The sequence below is a fragment of the Gigantopelta aegis genome, chromosome 6 (assembly GCF_016097555.1).
Source record: "Gigantopelta aegis isolate Gae_Host chromosome 6, Gae_host_genome, whole genome shotgun sequence".
In the NCBI taxonomy this organism is placed as follows: Eukaryota; Metazoa; Mollusca; class Gastropoda; order Neomphalida; family Peltospiridae; genus Gigantopelta; species Gigantopelta aegis.
In genome coordinates, this window is record NC_054704.1 from 6,588,855 (window position 1) to 6,609,796 (window position 20,942).

At 36.6% G+C, this 20,942-nt stretch overlaps 1 protein-coding gene across 1 annotated transcript; it reads right to left on the reverse strand.

Annotated features, from left to right (window-relative positions):
• Positions 1 to 18,046: 18,046 nt before the first annotated feature.
• LOC121373949 (forkhead box protein D3-B-like) lies at positions 18,047 to 20,309 on the reverse strand. Its single transcript, XM_041500797.1, has one exon. It carries the CDS (start codon positions 20,307 to 20,309, stop codon positions 18,939 to 18,941), a length of 1,371 nt encoding a protein of 456 aa, XP_041356731.1. The 3' UTR covers positions 18,047 to 18,938.
• Positions 20,310 to 20,942: the final 633 nt, after the last annotated feature.

Here is a 20,942-nt window from a genome sequence, read left to right on the forward strand (position 1 = left end):
TGGTCAAGGACCACACAGATATTGAGAGAGGAAACCCGCTGTCGCCACTCCATGGGCTACTCTTTTCGATTAGCAGCAGGGGATCTTTTATATGCACCTTCCCACAGACAGAATACCACATACCACGGCCTTTGATGACTGCAGCGAGAAATAGCGCAATGGGCCCACTGACGGGGATCGATCCCAAACCGACCGCGCACCAAGCGAGCGCTTTACCACTGGGCTACGCCTCGCCCCTTGAACCGGGGAGGAATGGATATGCACACAGTATGATATAGTTATTGACAGTGAAAGGTGTCACGTGGTCATCTTTCCTCGGATTATATTTGAATTATTGTTGACTCATCTTCAAAATGATGACAGCAAAATTAACTGAAAATTAGATCATGAACAAAATAATAAGTCTGAAGCAACACACCATACATCTGTTTGAGTCACTGTTTTGAAACGACATAGAATATAAAAATAAATGCAAATATAAAGATAAATATAGGTGTAAATATAAATATAAATGCTTTCAAACGTCATGGAATGATTTCATAACATTTGAAGTAAAAACAATATAATTGTCACATTAGAAAAAGAAACCGGAAATACGAAATCGGTTGCGTACCTCATAAAGAATGACTGATATTCATTGCCATGTCTTATTTTCACCTGGTACATAATTATGTTTTCATAACTTACGTTGGTTTAAACAATATTTATTGCCGTTCAAACATTTGTCATATGGGGATTTGCTAACAGGCATTAGCCTATATTAAATCTCTCCCAACATTTTACAATATTTATAACTTGTTCCAAATTTACTAACCAAGACGAGGAAGAGGATGGAAAGGTTATTATTCTTCAGGTTGTTTTGAACCTGATTAGATGGTTGGAGTTGGGTGTAACTAAAACCTAAAGAGGGAATGGTCGATACGCAACAGCCAGTAATGGGCTTCCTGTCAGTCGATGCATCATGTGTCGAGTTGTTCGTTTGTAAGGAGCAATTTTATTGTTTGTAGTAACATATTCCAATACATCAGTGTCACATTACAAGGTTTATATTCCTGTTACTGCCAAATTAAAAACTAGCTCTAACGTGGGTTTTTTAGGCTTTTAGCATTATTCAGGAAGAAATCGTGTAAAGACAGTGTAAACGTGAAAAACCTTTCTTTCTGGACCTACGTTTAGAATATTGTACATGATACAAAGATTTGAAGTAAAAAAAACAAACAGGAAAGAGAAACTGTAATGGAAAGAAGCCCATGGTGTGCATTTTAAGAAAAAAATCTCTTTATTGTTATAAAATTATGTGATTTAAAACGTGATTTGTTTTTTCGGCGACTAAATACACTACATTACAAGCTGTCATATTACAAAAGGACACGTGTGTTTTTTTACAAACAGAACGAAGCCACAGTCGGATCATGTCCATTATCATGACATTTGTCCAGGCTTTAATAATTCGTTTCGTTTTTCTCCACATATGGGTTCCTGTACGAACCAAGAAACTTAGACCGGCATCGTTCACTTGTACCGCTTCATTAGAATAACGTTACATTTTCTCTCTGAGCAATCATGCCATGAAAAAGCAAGCCATTAATGTCGTTGAAAGGTATCTTTCCCCAAGGAAATTCCTCCATCACAAAACACAGAAATCGAAGCCGACATCTTGCTGTCAAAAACTAACAAGCTGGGACTCTAATTGGGGATCGTGGCATGTAGAATTGCATTTCTAGGTTTCCTTTTTAATACAACTACGTTGATGACCTGTGCACAAGTTGGGTTGAAACGGCGCTGTTTGAAGTTGCAGAAGAGTCTAATAAGGAGGAATTACCCTAAAGAAATGTACACAAGTCGGCACGCCACGAAGGTTTCGTAGAATAACTCGCTTCCATCCTAAGGCAAACATTCACGACTCTTGTCAGATGGTTAACTAAAATTTTGTCTGTCTCTGTAAAACGGCTAATTTCTCATGAGAGCAGCCTTGCGAGATGTTGGCAATAAAACACGAAACACCCATATAATATTTTTTATAATGATTTAAAAAGATATTACAGTTACGTTTAAATAAATGTTTTTAACACAGTTTTGAAACTGTGTGCCAATAACAGTGATAATGTTAGTTATCTACGAATGAAATCAAATCATGTTGTGACATAGACTGGAATCTTAAAACAGATTATTTTATATGTCAGCATGACTACTGTCTGAAATGTTAATTTCCCTTTGAAAAACAACACAATTTAGAAAACAAGTCACTTAGAATACTAAATTTTGTACTAGGGTACGCAAATTCAATTAATTAGTACAAAAGCAATCTTTTGGCTTTGGAATTAATACACTTCTTTTTTGCAGATCATGAGTAAATAGTTATTAATTAAGACAACACCATACTAGACTATGCAACAGCAAATTATAACAATAAAATATTACAGAAAAACCTAAATATCAAAAATGGAATTCCTAATCTCTATAGAGATATTTGAAATAAAATAACATGTTACTAATAAATAAAATCAGCTTTGTTTTTAAACTGATAAGAATATGAAAATACTGAATTATACGATTGAGTGATACAGTAAAGTCAATTTCTATTTTGACTGCTATAAGTACACGTTTATGGCAATGCTATTAGTACAATATTCTTTAGAAGCCACCAATATTTATTTAGATCGGAGTCATTAGTCAGCACTGTTGCTGGCTGAAGAACACTGGACAGGACTCGGGAGGTGTTCGCAGCCAAAAGGCAGCAGCCTGGAACACTTGACGACTTAACAGGACAAGAAATGTTTGAATCCAAACTGAAGAAAGACAGTCAAGTGGTGTCATGTTATTAGCATGGCTGTCTAACAAGCAATTTGTTCTTTTGGTCTCGTTTTCTGATGAGACAGATTTCTTTGAGTCTTCTTCATGTCTGACAATCAACCTACTACTTGTACAAGAGTCAGACGGTCATCACATTAAGTCTCGTACTTCAAAATATTATTTTTGTTATCTACACTAATAAACACTACACAGTCGAATCTCAAATATGACCAGGAGAAACAACAATAATGATGCTGCCGAAGCTGCTTCTGATGACGATAATGATGAGGATTGTGATGATGAAGCGATTGCAGCTGATGACAATGCTGATGATGCTCGTAGTGATGGTGATGTTATTGTGATGGTCATCGTGATGATGGTCGTGATGGTGGTGGTAATGGTATCTGTAGTAGAGGTTGTGATGGTGGCAGTTGATGGTGATAATGTTCATGTGGTGGTTATTGTGGTGATGGTAGGTGTAGTAGTAGTAGTGGTGGTGATGGCGATGGTGGTGATGGCGATGATGGTAATGGCGATGGTGGTGAATGTGATGATGGTGATTGTGATGGTTATGCAGTAATAACCTGGCGTTTTATATAGATTCTATTATTAATTATGTTACATGTTGGTAGCACTATGGAAAATAGCATACTGCCATGCGACATAATTTGTTGTCATAAAGTATTATTTTACTTGACTGGTAAATTCATGTAATTTGACTACAACTCGCATCAGTATACCATATACATGTATTTGCTTGAAATAGGTACATTACTAGGTGACACTAGAGTTAGCACGACCAGTTGTGTGCGTTAATAAGATAGTAAAAAACCATTATCGCCTAGATCAAAACGTTTTAAAAAAGTGTTTGTGTATTACTTTACATGGTATGTTCTCTATTGTTTTATGTACGAACATTGTTGTTTAAGTTATTTCATATAGACCTGGCTACTCCGTCCACCTCTCTTATGTATATTATGGACGGTCATTTCTTTCAGATGACTCCAACACTTCCTTAGTAACTACTGATTTCTATTCGTTTTATTGCCCTAATTCACTACATTTACTGGACTATTGCGGACAGTTTACACAGTCCTTTCACCTTTCATGTAGTACACGAGATATATTATCATGGTCCTCGTAAAACGACTGTGGCCGAGTTTGTTTCTCAGAACAATTACTAATTTAATATAGGTCAATTAGTCAGTAAAACAATATTTTCTCCTCGTCTGTCAGTCGTTTGGACACATTTTGTTTTCGCTACAACGAGCACTTGACTGGCAATATCACGACCGGATACAAGACCATCCACGTCAGCTTTACGATCCAATATATAATATTTGTCCTGTCTTCAAAAGTTTATTCCATCTCCAGAGTTATTTCAGCAAAGGTTAACCACCCGTCATAAACAGCGCCGCTCCTGTTAAGTTTTAATATAGTGACATATTGTAAAACATCCTGTCAAAAGTTTATCTGTGTTAAAACACTTTACATCTAATACTTTAGCAACTTTACACTTGTTTGTGATCGTTCAGCAAATAAGTTCAGCAGTGGGTAGGTCTAAAACGCGCGCCGGAGACCCTCGAGATTTATTATTGTAGGCTAACATAAATGTCTGCCATAAATAACTATATAACTTCCCTCGAAAAATATTTGTCTAACATCCCGGTATAGTTGTCATTTGTAGCCGATCGGATTTGCTGATAAGACCAACTTTTACTGCCGTGTTTGCAGCAGAACGCTGCTTATATACCTGTCGTTGTTACCTGAAGAGATTTAGAGAGCGTTGGAGAGTTTCCGCAATTCAAACATGACCTTTAAAAGTAGCCCGTTGTTATCGGAGCGACTATAAACATGGCGATAGAGTTGTCAACAGTTCGAGTGTTTTATAATAATTTCTATGTTTAATATCGGCCCGAATTACAGTCACTTAAACCGATATAACTGTTTATTGCAGTAGAAAACGAAATTCATGTTCGAGCGGGAAATGGTTTCTTTGTTCTTGCTAATCTTTATTATTATATGGAACAAAGACAGTTGCCGATGAAGTGACTATAAATTGCTCGCGGTTTGTGATAACATCGATTTCACACAGGCAGGGATATCTCACGCACATGAATATGTCACAAGCATGAGTTGTTTTTAATGCATATTTCTCAAACTAGTTTTGTATGGACAAACAGATGCCAGAAATCGTGACAAGTTTTAAATAAGAAAAAAACATACTTCAGTATATCACAGTTTACAGTTTTAGGTCGGGCATGCATTTTGGTATAATATCCGCCCGGTCCCCTCCATTATTATTTTTAGTTAGGGTTGAGGTTTAGGGTTAGGGTTAGGGTTAGGGTTAGGGTTAGGGTTAGGGTTGGGATTATGGCTGGGGTTAGGGCTAGGGTTGGGGTTAGGGTTGGTGTTAAGGTTAGGGTTAGGGTTAGGGGAAGGGGGGACCGGGCGGATATTTTTCCTGCATTTTAACACCTTATATGTACATCTTCCAACGAGAGAGAGAGAGAGAGAGAGAGAGAGAGAGAGAGAGAGAGAGAGAGAGAGAGAGGGAGGGGGGGGGGAGACAGAGAGAGAGAGACACACACAGAGACAAAGACAGAGACAAAGACAGAGAGACACGAGAGACAGAAAGAGACACACACAGAGAGACAAAGACAGAGAGACACGAGAGACAGAACGAGACAGAGAGATAATCTAGAATGTGGGTATTGTTCGGTACATTAATATTTCCTGTGATTCATTAATTTTGCTTCTGAAAATTAAATAAAGAATCAAGACTGCTAGTCTAAAATTTAAGTTTAAAATAAAACTGCTTAACATTTGGTGTAAATTTATTAGCCTTGGCGTATGAGTACGTTATGTTAGCTGGCCCAGTCTATGAAAGACAATTTTATGTTTACATGCCCGATGTTCCGAACCTATGAATAGACGTTCAGAACTTAAAACCAGACTGATGTTCCGAACCCACAGACAGACTGATGTTCCTATCCTACATACTGATGTTCCGAACCTACAGACTGACTGATGTTCCTATCCTACAGACTGATTTTCAGATCCTACAGACTGATGTTCCTATCCTACAGACTGATGTTCCGAACCTACAGACTGATGTTCCTATCGTACAGACTGATGCTCCTATTCTACAGACTGATGTTCCGAACCCACAGACTGATGTTCCTATCCTACAGATTGATGTTCCTATCCTACAGACTGATGTTCCGAACCTACAGACAGACTGATGTTCCTATCCTACAGACTGATGTTCCTATCCTACAGACTGATGTTCCGAACCTACAGACTGATGTTCCTATCCAACAGACTGATGTTCCTATCCTACAGACTGATGTTCCGAACCCACAGACTGATGTTCCTATTCTACAGACTGATGTTCCTATCCTACAGACTGATGATCCGAACCTACAGACTGATGTTCAGAACCTACAGACAGACCGATGTTCAGAACCTACAGACTGATGTTCAGAACCTATAGACAGACTGATGTTCAGAACCTACAGACATACTGATGTTCAGAACCTACAGACTGATGTTCAGAACCCACAGACTGATGTTCCTATCCTACAGACTGATGTTCCTATCCTACAGACTGATGTTCCGAACCTACAGACAGACTGATGTTCCTATCCTACAGACTGATGTTCCTATCCTACAGACTGATGTTCCGAACCTACAGACAGACTGATGTTCCTATCCTACAGACTGATGTTCCTATCCAACAGACTGATGTTCCTATCCTACAGACTGATGTTCCGAACCCACAGACTGATGTTCCTATTCTACAGACTGATGTTCCTATCCTACAGACTGATGATCCGAACCTACAAACTGATGTTCAGATCCTACAGACTAATGTTCAGAACCTACAGACAGACTGATGTTCAGAACCTACAGACAGACCGATGTTCAGAACCTACACACTGATGTTCAGAACCTATAGACAGACTGATGTTCAGAACCTACAGACATACTGATGTTCAGAACCTACAGACTGATGTTCAGAACCCACAGACTGATGTTCAGAACCTACAGACAGATGTTCAGAACCTACAGAATGATGTTCAGAACCTACAGACAGACTTAGGTTCAGAACCTACAGACTGATGTTCAGAACCCACAGACTGATGTTCAGAACCCACAGACTGATGTCCAGAACCTACAGACTGATGTTCAGAACCTACAGACTGGTGTTCAGAACCTACAGACAGACTTATGTTTAGAACCTACAGACAGACTGATGTTCAGAACCTACAGACAGACTTAGATTCAGAACCTACAGACAGACTGGTGTTCAGAACCTACAAACAGACTTATGTTTAGAACCTACAGACAGACTGATGTTCAGAACCTACAGACAGACTTAGGTTCAGAACCTACAGACAGACTGGTGTTCAGAACCTACATACAGACTGATGTTCAGAACCTACAGACAGACTTAGGTTCAGAACCTACAGACTGATCTTCAGAACCTACATACAGACTGATCTTCAGAACCTACAAACAGACTGATCTTCAGAACCTACAGACTGATGCTCACAACCTACAGACAGACTGATGTTCAGAACCTAGAGACAGACTGATGTTCAGAACCTACAGACAGACTGATGTTCAGAACCTACAGATAGACTGATGTTCAGAACCTACAGACAGACTTAGGTTCAGAACCTACAGACTGATGTTCAGAACCTACAGACAGACTGATCTTCAGAACCTACAGACAGACTTAGGTTCAGAACCTACAGACAGACTGGTGTTCAGAACCTACAGACAGACTTGGGTTCCGAACCTACAGACAGACTGATCTTCAGAACCTACAGACAGACTTAGGTTCAAAACCTACAGATTGATGTTCAGAATCAACAAACATATTGATGCTCAGAACCTACAAACATACTAATGTTCAGAATCTACAGACTGATTTTCAGAACGTATAAACATATTCGGAACCTAAAAAACCGACTGATGTTCAGAACCTACAAAAAGACATATAAGTTTAGGTTTCGGTGCTGCTTGCTAACTGAACATATATACTGGTTTAAGAGACAACTCAGGTTTAGATTATACTCGAAGGTGTAGCAGACCTTGTTGCAATATCCTTTTTCTTCTTCTTAGCAATGAAACAATTGTTTTGTAGCTTGACTAAAAATTATTCTTAAAGATAGGCATCCTAGTGCGTTAATATCTCCTAATTATGAATGAACTTGCTCTCTCTCTCTCTCTCTCTCTCTCGTTCTCTCTCTCTCTCTCTCTCTCTCTCTCTCTCTCTCTCTCTCTCTCTCTCTCTCTCTCTCTCTCTCTCTCTCTCTCTCCCCTTCATTTGTCTCTTTCTATGTCGCTCCCCCCCACGCTCTCACTGAGTGTGTCTGTCTCTCTCCATCATTTTGTGTCTCTGTTTAACTATATGTCTGTATTTCTGCCAGTCTTTCTCTGTGACTGTATATCTCTCTTTCATACATAGACATAACACACGTACATGTACAGTTTGTGTCTCTGTTTAACTATATGTCTGTATTTCTGCCAGTCTTTCTCTGTGACTGTATATATCTCTCTCTCATACATAGACATAACGCACGTACATGTACAGTTTGTGTCTCTGTTTAACTATCTGTCTGTATTTCTGCCAGTCTTTCTCTGTGACTGTATATCTCTCTCATACATAGACATAACGCACGTACATGTACAATTTGTGTCTCTATTTAACTATATGTCTGTATTTCTGCCAGTCTTTCTCTGTGACTGTATATCTCTCTCTCATACATAGACATAACGCACGTACATGTACAGTTTGTGTCTCTGTTTAACTATATGTCTGTATTTCTGCCAGTCTTTCTCTGTGACTGTATATCTCTCTCTCATACATAGACATAACGCACGTACATGTACAGTTTGTGTCTCTGTTTAACTATATGTCTGTATTTCTGCCAGTCTTTCTCTGTGACTGTATATATCTCTCTCTCATACATAGACATAACGCACGTACATGTACAGTTTGTGTCTCTGTTTAATTATATGTCTGTATTTCTGCCAGTCTTTCTCTGTGACTGTATATCTCTCTCTCATACATATACATAACGCATGTACATGTACAATTTAGACACATTATGCAAATGCATTGTTCATATGGTCATTCAGCTAATTAGCTGATTGCACATATTAATGAATTAGTAAAATACTTTTAACACAATACTAACAATTTGCGAAATTAGCTGGAAGAAACTTATTTCTAGTGAAAGCTATGTAAATATTTAACACAGCTCTTTGCAATCTATAAGTCTTCATTTCCAGGTTACTTCTTCCATCTACTTCCTAGAATCCATATCTATATCCATCCAGTGGCTTTATCCATCTGCGGTTGTTTCTAACCCATTTTCCACGTGTTTACCTTGTACCCGCTTTGTGAATACCACTGAAAACCACATGGAACAAATAACAAAAGTATTGGATATTAATAGTGTGTCCGTCGTCTATAGCACCCGGTACACCGAACCATTTGTATAGCACGACCCATAATTGGAGGTGTTATAAAAACACTTTAACTTGTTAATATTGTAGGAGTTATGTGACAAAAAAGCGTCTACCCTCGGTTTAAACAGGGAAACTATGTTTTAAATAAATGTCAGCGGCGGACATTCAGATTAGTCCGGGATAAACAAACAGGGTACTTCCCTAACCTTTTCAAAGACGACTGTCGGGCATTCCGAACACCATTTAATTCGAAACTCATCATAATATTTACACAGGGAATTTATAAACGAAAACGTTTCTGAAATAACACGATTTCCTTTAATAAACTAAGAACAACGATTCCGAGTTGACACTTCGGTGCGCTGTCTGGTAGGGCGGAATAATACAAAACTAACATTTTTCAACAGAAACGGAATGTAGTTCAGTGGTCAGAGCGCCGAAATAATCTGCGTTTTGTCGTAGTCTCGATTACTTCGATAACTTGTTGCCCATTCCAGCTAGTGCTAAAGTAGAATTTAAACAAACGACTTTTCACGAAGGCAGACATTTCAAATAAATGAGGGATGGAAGTTTACATTGACGTTCTTTAAATTAATAGGCACGTGTGCAGCAAAATATGCAGTGCGTGTGTGTGTGTGTGTGTGTGTGTGTGTGATTGAGGGGGGGGGGGTGTCTAGGCCTTAGCGAGCTTAGTTTCTAGGCGGGTTCGGAAAATATATTTAAAAAAAGAAAATGATTATATGTTTTTGGCAGAGGGTTTCGATCTCGACCCCCTCCCCCCGCGCATAATTAGAAAACCATTGATGTGATCTTGTATCCTACCCCTCGTGCTGTGCTAAAACCTGAGCCACAATAAATATCAATTGTGCAAACCAGCTCTACAAAAACCGAACCAGCGACATTGTTTTATCTATTGGCAAGAAAACAAAAACAATAAAAAACCAATAACCCCCCCCCCCCAACAGGTTCTCAGTAACTAAAACAACTCTACAGTTGACTCATATATATCTCAGGGATATACTTAGTAGTTTAAATAGAATAGAATAGAATAGAATAGAATAGAATAGAATAAAATAGAGCAGAGCAGAGCAGAGCAGAGCAGAGCAGAATAAAAAATAAAATAAAATAAAATAAAATAAAATAAAATGAAATGAAATTACGGATGCATCAATGAATGGATGGATGTATCGACTGGTGGACAGATGAATGAATGAATAAATGAATGAATGAATGAATGAATGAATGAATGAATGAATGAATGAATGAATGAATAAATTAAATTAATTAATTAATTAATTAATTATCCAAACCACCAACTCGATGTTTCGCTCGCGGATTAAGCGTATTAATTTTAAAAATCAGTCTACTCGTTGCCTTTTAAACCTAAAACCAGTCAAGCAATATGCGATTATCAATCAAAACCATTCAGTTTCTCTTTTCCAAAGATTATCAAGCCCGATCCGATTTCCGGCATGTGTTGGGCGAGAATACCTCCGATTTACTCGTGTATTAATAATATTAATTCTCAAAAACTCTTGTATAACAAGCGATGATTGAATAAGAGATAATGCGAGGCAAAAACGACAATAGCGCGCCGTTTTATGGTACGTGCGTTGTCGCCGGTTGTAAATAATCCGGCAGTGTGTCTTTTACCGGCTTTAATCAAACAAATGTTGATTTTGTATGACGGGCCTTATCGGCATGAATGCCTTTCAGAATTTATCCTACTTAATAATGAATGGGTTGTAAACCGATTTGTTGCATAAAATATACGAAGCTGTCAGTCCCGATCTGTTGGTGTTCACTTCGGTAACAGGTTAAAACGGTTACAGGTAATCGCCTACTGTTGGTGCCGTTCAGGTGCTAATTTGATAATTTTATGTCAGTAGCAGATTGCTAAATGTATAGTAATTCAGCAAATCTTGCGATACCAGTATTACTGTACTAATGATCTGATACAATGTCTATGAAGTTGCTGATAAACGGATCGATCGTGTATTTTAGTGGTGTTGAACACATATGTTTTTGGGCTACAACAGCTTGCTCTGAATGTACACGTTAAAACCTAGTCCTGTCATGTCCTATATTTTTTTCTTCAAGTAGAAATATCATCTGTGATATAGAGAAACTAAAAATCTCACCTCACGTAATAACTATTTCAGCTTTCAACATTTCTCTTTGGTGTAAAATGTTATTCAAAATTAATAGTAGCCACTTTAAAAAGCAATTAATGTAAATTAGTTACTCGTATATTTAGAGAAAAGCGAAGTTTCTATAGTGACATTTTAGAAAAATTATCCTACTCTATATGTATGTATTGATGCATGAATATTTATGTAATATTATATTGTATGTATGTCGAGGAGAATAGATATTAACGTACTGGCGCAGCAATCTGATTAAAATTAGCTCTACTGGGTCTACCAGTAGATCTAACAGCATTGCGTGGACTCCCATGTCTAGGTGACATTTCATCTGTAAATAATAATTTTAATATCGACTAATTACACTTCGTCTTTTATAACGTTATTCGGGGGCATACGAATTCTAAAAATATCCGGCGAGACTATTTATGCAATAGGCGAACTTGTTGGTATATATCAAAATTGAAAAAAAAAACCAGGGGGAAAAGTGCAGTAATAAACTCTGGATTGTATACTAGTATAAACAGATTTTATGGCTATACCATCACGTTTTTTTTTTTTCGTCTTGAAACGAATTTTATATAAAATTTTATATTTCAATTAGTTTCCGACATACTTCGTAATATACCCGAATCATTTCGTATACCCTCGGCATCCACATGTAATAGTGGAGCTAATTTTAATTAGATTGTTGGCGCAGGAGATAACTGAATCCTTCCTGGCCTCACAAATTGTCTCATGCCGTTGCTGGAACTCGAACCTGTGAAACCAAATCACCCACGACTTGCAGACTTGCCACGATACGTTCTGAGCTATCGAGTCATCCTTATGTATGTATGTATGTATGTATGTATGTATGTAAATGTGTGTGTTTATGTTTGTGTGTGCGTGCGTGCGTGCGTGCGTGCGTATGTGTGTGTAAATGTTCATCCATATATGTAAATGCATGTGTGCCTGCATGCGGTACATGCATCAGCCAAAGGTAAAATGAGGTCAACAGATTTTTGACTGTTATTTTCCCTCTGGTCTAGTTATTTTCTCGACTTGCCAGTGATCTGCAGTCTACACTGGAAATAGACACTGATCGACTGTACAGAGTTCCAGGACCTTGGTATTGTTGTTGTTGTTATTATAACTACAGTACTCGGGGACTAGTGAAAACATTGTCGTTCAATAGCCTGGATTATGACGAATCATGTTTTCACTCCTTCAAACCATAATTACTATACTACTGATGGATGGATGCGTGAATGAATGGATGAATGAATGAATGAATGAATGGATGGATGGATGAATGGATGAATGGATGAATGAATGAATGTTTAACGACACCCCAGCACTAAAAATACATCGGCTATTGGGTGTTAAACTAAGGTAAATAAAAAAAAATGAGACTATACTACAGAGTCCAGTATGTGTTTAAGCCTCATGTTATAATGCAGTAAAACAGTGACATCTCGATATAGTTTGTAATCAAATTTGGTTGATGGTGCATATAAAAGATTCCTTGCTGCTACTCGAAAAGAGTAGCCCATGAAGTGGCGACAGCGGGTTTCCTCTTTCAATATATGTGTGGTCCTTAACCATATGTCTGACGCCATATAACCGTAAATAAAATGTGTAGAAAAAAAGCTTCGTTAAATAAAACATTTCCTTCCTTCCTTCAAAGTTGGTTATTTAAAAGATGTCTTCTCTGTGAAACCTGCGTTTGTGTAGCTACGAGTATGTGAAATACAGGGGTTAACAAACCCGTGTAAGACAATGCAGTTCAGCAGGGTACCTCAGTATCAATATAGTATGCAGCTATCCGTTATTAATGCCAAGATATAAAAAAAGACCTTGATGCATAATATTTAAATTCCCCATTCCAACCTAGACTTTGAATCGTGTGAAAGATCTCTGATCGCCATTGTCGTAATTACTGCTTCTGTTCTTCATTCCTTCTCTCTCTCTCTCTCTCTCTCTCTCTCTCTCTCTCTCTCTCTCTCTCTCTCTCTCTCTCTCTCTCTCTCTCTCTCTCTCTCTCGATTCATCCGCCTTCCTCTCTCGTCTTCATGTATTACTGTCATTATATTTTATTCATTTATTTCACCGACTGTGTTCAAAATCACTTTCTTTATTTTACCTGTGTAAAATATTATGGGCCGAATTTACGAAGTCTTTTTTTTTTCTTAGACGCAGGTGTTTAAGTATTGTAAATTCTGCCCTATATCTTTTAGTTCGTAGACGCACGTGTTTAAGTATTGTAAATTCTGCCCTATATCTTTTATTTCGGAAAGTAAAATATTACAAACAGTCTTTCAAGTGTTTGTTTAGAATGAATCACAGCTTCTGTTTACTAGGATCAGCTACGTACTAGTTTATGACTATGACTGCAATTAAAATACGATAGGTTACATTATATATTTTTTTCTTTCTTTTTCGTTTTCTTCTTTAATTGATAATTATTTTCCAAGAAAAAAAAGAATTGAACAATTTTGCATTGTATAACTAAAGTACATAAAAATCAATACTGTCTTCGTAAAAGGTTGTAGCCGAAATAATCCTGAAGAATAGTTGAACTGAAATTAGAATAATGATATCTAATAATAACATGTACAGTAATGTCTGCTTATGTATCAAGACATGGTAATGGAAGAAAGATAGCATTTAGGTAGCTAATTTTGATGACAATAAATTACAATAATAAAACAAACATTAATGCTTAAATCAGTAGATATTTTTCATGAAAATCATCCAATAAATTATTTTATGTTAGGAAACATATTTAAACATTAAAGAATTATTATTTTCCATAATCCGTGTTTGAGTAATATTTATAACTAGAAGGAATTTATAAAAGTATTTTTCACTGTTTGTCAGTAAGTCATAGACTTTGCACACATTACAATAATATCTTCAGTCGTTTTTCTAAAACTTTAATATTTTCGGTTTATCTTTCATACAATTTAGTGAAATCTTATATTCTTTAATACGTTGATAAAGTGTATAAATTATTGTTGATATCCATATATGTGTATGGAATAAGTGAAGGTCGGTGTAGTAGCCCCCTACCCCACCCCCACCGACGCACCCACAGTACACCGCTCCTGTGAGTAGAGAATTGACAATATTTCAAGACAAAACCTCGATTGTCAGGGCCGATCCTTATGATACATTGTATTATCCGTCAGTTACGACTAATTGATGTAGTAAACTGATAAACGAGCCAGAACGTGATATAATAACTGATTCCTCTAACTCTAGTGTTCTTTGACGCTACGTGTAAAGTATCATGTTATACGTTTTAGAAAACAATTTATTCTGATTATTTACATGGGTTTTTTCCTTCATTAAAATGATTTTTTTCATGATGTGGTGCTGTTCATTCATTTACTCATTCATTCATTCATTCATTCATTCACTCACTCACTCACTCACTCACTCACTCACTCACTTATATACTCATTCATTCATTCATTCTATTCATTTATTCATTCGATCATTTATTTATTTATTTATTCATTTTACTACGTTAATTTAATTAGATTTCTGTATCAAAAGGTTCGTTAGCAGACACGATATCACAGGTTTGTAGCGTACTCCGAAATTAACTTCTGTTTACGTTTTTCATAAATATGTAAATTTAAAATAAAAAACCCCCAAAAAACCCCCAACATATATATATATATATATATATAGATAACATCATTTCTGTAATTTATCTGTCTGTATTTGCATTACATGGTCATATCATTTGAATTTTATGTTTTAAGACAAATTTGTTTCAACCCATTTCAGTCACATTTTATCAGTTTTCGACAACTATTTATGAGTGGATGATGTAAAAGCTTTTTGGAAATATCTCATAATCACTTTCGTACAGAGATGTGATTTTAAATCAAATCTGTTGGTTAGTTTTCCTTCCAAATGATCAGTTTTATGTAAAAAATAATAATTAAACTAATTAGTAAAAGATACAAAGTATTTGAGTATAGAGAAATATTTATGTTTACAAGTTACACAAACCCAATACCATTAAAGTCGTATTGTTTTTATTATGTCAGCGTTAACTGTTATTATATAAATATATAAAACTACTATCTAAACAAATAATGTTAAATATAAAAATGTTAAGTTTTAAATTGTTAGCTCATTATATTATATAAAATATAAATGCAGTTTTAAACTAAAATTTAAATATTAGACACATTTTATATATCATATTAATTACAACTTAATTAAAGTTAAATGCGTTTAAAGTTTAAACGCATATATTTAATTAACGACGAAATACTTCAACAATACGTCTTAACGATCATGTCCTTATTTAACCATTTAATTTTAATTTTAAACCAGTCCTGAAATTTATTTATAACTATTTTACTATTGGTGATCAAATCTAAGCCACCGTAAATTGGAAGTTATTAATTAATCTGTTTATTTTAATAGAGAAATAAATGTGCATTGCCTATTGAAGTCTTTCGTGGATTTAGTTCAACAACTTTTATTGCTGCCAGTTTATCAAATGAGACGTGTCAGCTGGTAAAAGCTTGTATTAACTTGTATTCCTGGAACTGTTTTCAAAACAGATTTTTTAATACAAAGAAAGACGGAGAAGAATTTGTAAGAGTGAGAAAAAGAGCGAGATGAGATAGAAACAGAGGTAGGTGGGAGGACGGTGAAGATATAGTAAACTCAGTAAGACGATCTGCTAAACCTGCTAAGATCTGCTAAGATTTATTTATTTCACATCTCTAAAGATATATCAGACATTTCGAGTATCTACCTTTAATTAATATTCTACAATCTGTATGCCATTATTAAAGTATTTGTGTGTAGTCCTTTATAACCATTGTACGACTTTTAATCGTAACTTGACGCACCACGACTTTCGATCACAATAGACTCATGTAGCGCGTGTACTCGATAGGTTTCTCTCTAATAATACAATTTGTTTTCAGTTATATTCAGCGACTGGCTTCAGTGTATGATGTTGCAACCTAATATTAACGGATCACAAATACTCTTGTGAAACGTTATGACTTGGACGTTTGTCCGTATCTACTCAAATTACACAAACACTTTCTCTTAATACGAGTTGGCATTCATAAGTAATATGTGTATGTGTAATAGATATATAAATGTTTTGAAAACAGTGATACATTATATATTACACACAATTATTATACACAATTCAGAGGCAGAGTTTATAAAATCATCGTGTCTCTTGGGATACCGTTGAACCACAAAGTTCATGGTAAATAAAGAATTAATTTTCTTCCATGCAGTGTGTAAATTCACAACTGAAATAAACCTTTCACATGCAGTCGTGATTAATGTTTAAAACAAAGATTGAACGGCAGAAGAAAACCCCCATTAAAACCCACTCCTCTGTTTTCCTCAACATAAATGCAGCTTAATATATAGATTATTAAAATTTATAATTCAATTTCATTTTTAAAAAGTAATATTTGTAATTTTGTGCCAATATGATCGAGTTAAGAAATATTTATGCATATGCAAATATGCTATTTTTAATTACCTTTTTAAAACATGTCACGTATAGATCTAGTTATACAAGTTTTTTTCTTCTGAAAATGCCACATGTACATGTAATTATATAAGTAATAACAAGGCCAGCTTTATTACTACCTAGAAACATTTGCAGTTTCCTTGTTACTTAGTATATAATTATCTGAGCATAACGAAATAACGATCACTTTGATAATCTATATTTTTAAACTCGCAAAACCAACATGTTCCTTTAATTAAGTCAATCATTTCAAAGTGTTCTGTTTTTGGAACGAGTGTGTTGTTGATTTACATTCAATTGTGCATGCTGTCAAGACAACATTATTATTTTGTATAACTAACCGTAGTGCACTTCGAGTTTATAAATGTAAATCAAGATACATGCATGAATTATGTGTGTTAGAAATATCTCATTTAAAAATAGTAAACTAGTAGTTGTAAATAGTTTATGGCATATAATTAGAAACAATACAAAATGCATGCTTGCAAATATGTTATTTATTATAATATGCGTTTGAAAGTAAATTACATTTACACATTTAACTAATATATTATTATCCATAGTTATTTGAAATTAGCTGTCTTAATTAGTATTATAAAATTGTTCTTTTTAAATAATTATAAAAAATTTTTAAAGTGAAACTAAAAAGTGATAAATATATTTTTAAATATATCAAACATAAATTAAATCGCTCACTGGCGAATCTAAAATTAAAATAATTATCAGGATCTTTAGAAAGGTACGGACTTAGTATAATAAGTTATTGTATTACTAAAAGATTGATTTTCATAAAACTATGCTAATCATTTATAATAATTAAAATATTGTTTAAAAACAATATCCACTGGACGTTAAATTGGGTATATTATGTACCGTTTTCACATTCGCACAACAGTTTCACGGAACATTAATTAGACACACGTTATAGACGTTTATCTATTGTAAAACAAAGGAGCCCAACAGCGTTGAGCGGTTGTCCAATTCTCTCTAATTCAGCAGTCATAGGAAAAACATGTACTATTTTGGTAGGACCCCAAAAGCTAGGTATCAGAATTAAAAAATGAATAGAACAAACTGTTATAATTATTCACAATTTTATTGTCTTCTCTCCAAGGTAAGAACGTAATCCACAGCACTTGAAATTTTAACTTAATTTCTCTATACAATTTACAAGTTTTCCTTTCATGGCTTCAAATGACAAGCAAAATACATTATAATTTACTACACGTGAATTAGCCATGAAAACATTCATACATATTATGTGCAACTAAATTTCACATAAAATATATTTTACTTGCCATATTAATTGCTTTTAAGCCATTTCTAAATATCGACATGAAAAATGGCCGAAGTTTTATACTTACACCAAATAACTAACCATTTAACAGAAAAAAAGAAAAAAAGAAAGAAAAATAATTATTTAAAAATTAACAATAAAGACTGACGACTTCTAGATGTAAAACATTAAGATAATAATGAATTAATTAATCCAGTAGATACATTTCTAATCATGTTTGAATTTTGTTCCTAATATATTATGTTCCATTGATAACAAAACGTGCATTCTTAGAAAGCAAACATTTACTTACATTGGCTTAAAACCCACATTTCTTAAAACCCTTTCACAATGATTCGGCTTTGAGAGAAACGAAAATTAGTCACCAACAGTTAATCTGGCAGTTTTGGGAGTTTTCACAAACTATTTTTTTGGGAATGTTAGAGATCTTTTTCGGCTTATCCACGATCGGTTCCTCTAATCCCCGAAACCGGTTTCTGTGTCCGGAATAACGAACGCGAAACACGGAATACGGAAGTCTGTAAACGAAATCAGAAACACTGATGATTTTATAACGTTTTTCTTTTTTAAAAGATTTTAAAAATCACTTTAATTTCTATATACGTTTACTGAAACCGTTTTTAATAAAAGTTTGACTTTTGGCACATTTGTCTCTTTGGTTTGTAAGATGGTCACGTCATTGGTGCCAAATACCTGACGATCGTCACGCTTGGATGCCACACGCTTGAACGTACTGTCTATATTTCTCCAGGTCGAGCGGTGACATGGTCGGCATGCCCCGTGCGAGGGGCGAGAACGCACTGCTCCCTGGCCGGTGCACCTCCATCATACCTGATTTTAGACCTAGCGATGACGGCAGCGACAAACCCGGAAGTCCAGCCACTAGGTTTGCTGGTCTGAATGTCAAAGATGAAGTGATTGAAGAAGAAACGGATGGTTTCGAACTGCTGCTGCTGCTGGAAGTTCCGATTATGCTGTCTATTGAAAAACCGTGCTTTGATGAAGAACTTGATGATGATGTTGAGGAAGGTAACTTTTCTGATTTTTCCAGTCTTTCCAGTTTTTGTAATTGACTAGAAGCAGCGCTGGCCATCGCAAGCGCGGGAAGAGGCGACATCTGCGCCAGCGAAGCAGACGTCAGTGCAGATGACAGGTAAGAAGAATGTGGTAAGTGACTTCTGCCGTAGTCTGCCGGTAACAGTGGAAAGTGGTGCGACAGTGGCGGCATGTAGTGATAGGAGAACCCCGGGGGTGTCGCCCCGAACGCCGCTGGGTGACCGTGCGCCGCCAACAGACTATGGTGGTGGAAGTAAGGATCCGCCGCCGACATAAACGCCGTCGGTTGTTGCAGCATGTCCAGCGTGTGACGCTTGTAACGTTTACGACGACGTAGGAAACTTCCGTTGTCGAACATGTCCTCACTGGCCGGGTCCAGCGTCCAGTAATTGCCCTTGCCAGGATTTCCCGGTTCTCGGGGAATTTTCACAAAACAGTCATTGAGAGACAGGTTGTGTCTGATGCTGTTCTGCCAGGCTGGGAATTTCTCTCTGTAGTAGGGGAATCTGTTCATGATAAACTCACAAATCCCAGACAGCGTCAAGCGTTTCCTCGGTGACTGTAGGATAGACATGGTGATCAAAGCGATGTAGGAATACGGCGGTTTCACCAAGTTGGACTTGTCGCCTTTAGAATCGTCCGAACACTGCGATTGTTTAAGAAAGTTCTCGTCGATGCTGTCACAGCTCTCGTTCACCTTGGGGTCCTTGCTGTCGCTGACGTCGGTGTCTCCGTCGCTGTCGTGGTGCGACACTCGGGAGGAGAAGGGGGAGTGAGGTGGGGAGTCCACCTCTAGGTGTTCGTCGTCGCTGACGTCATCTTCCTCATCCTTGATGCTGCGCGGCATCACCGTCGTCATGTCCCCGCTCAGACACAGGCCGTTGTGGTAGATGCTGTGGCGCGTGCCACTGTCCGACGTTGACAGATTGAGCTGGGATTTTTTCAGGTCCATGTACTGTTGGTTATCTGCCGAGACAGGCGAGTGGTTAGGCCCGTTGTACTCCATGTCGAAACGCATGGTAACGGAGAAAACAGTCAAAACAGCTTCGTCTATAATCGAGACAATTGTCACTCGTTGGTAAATTATTTAAATTTAAACTGTCTTCGGTGTCAAACACATTCGAAAAGAAAACAACTTCAAACATAGATTGATAATTTCCGTTTTCTTCCTCCTCTCTCTATTTTAGGAATGCCTGCGACTTTCTTCCTGTAGGATTTAAGTATTTGTGAAAGTTTTCTAAGCTTGTTCCCACTTAATTCGCGCCGTACAGGCCACCCATGGAGCCTAGAATACGCCTCCCTTCTTTCTCCGGCGCACTTGTATCGAGTCAATAGCGCCACGCCTACTGTCAATAACGAACCCTACAGTCACGTGACGCCGCCGAGGCGTTTGATTGACAGGCGCTTAGCATATCAGCTTGTCAAATAGTGAATGTGGCCGCCTTTCTCGATAATTAGTCGGTACTCGGACTAACACAAATAGGAATACGTTCAAGTCGCGTTAAGCGCCAGCTATTGAAGAAAACATTTGTTTCCAATCAAAAGAATTAATATAGATTTTTTTCTTCCTTTTTCTTTTTTCCCCTTTCTGAATACACGGAAAACATTTTCAATTAACTGTCCAGTTCCTTTGATTTGGAGTTATTCTGTG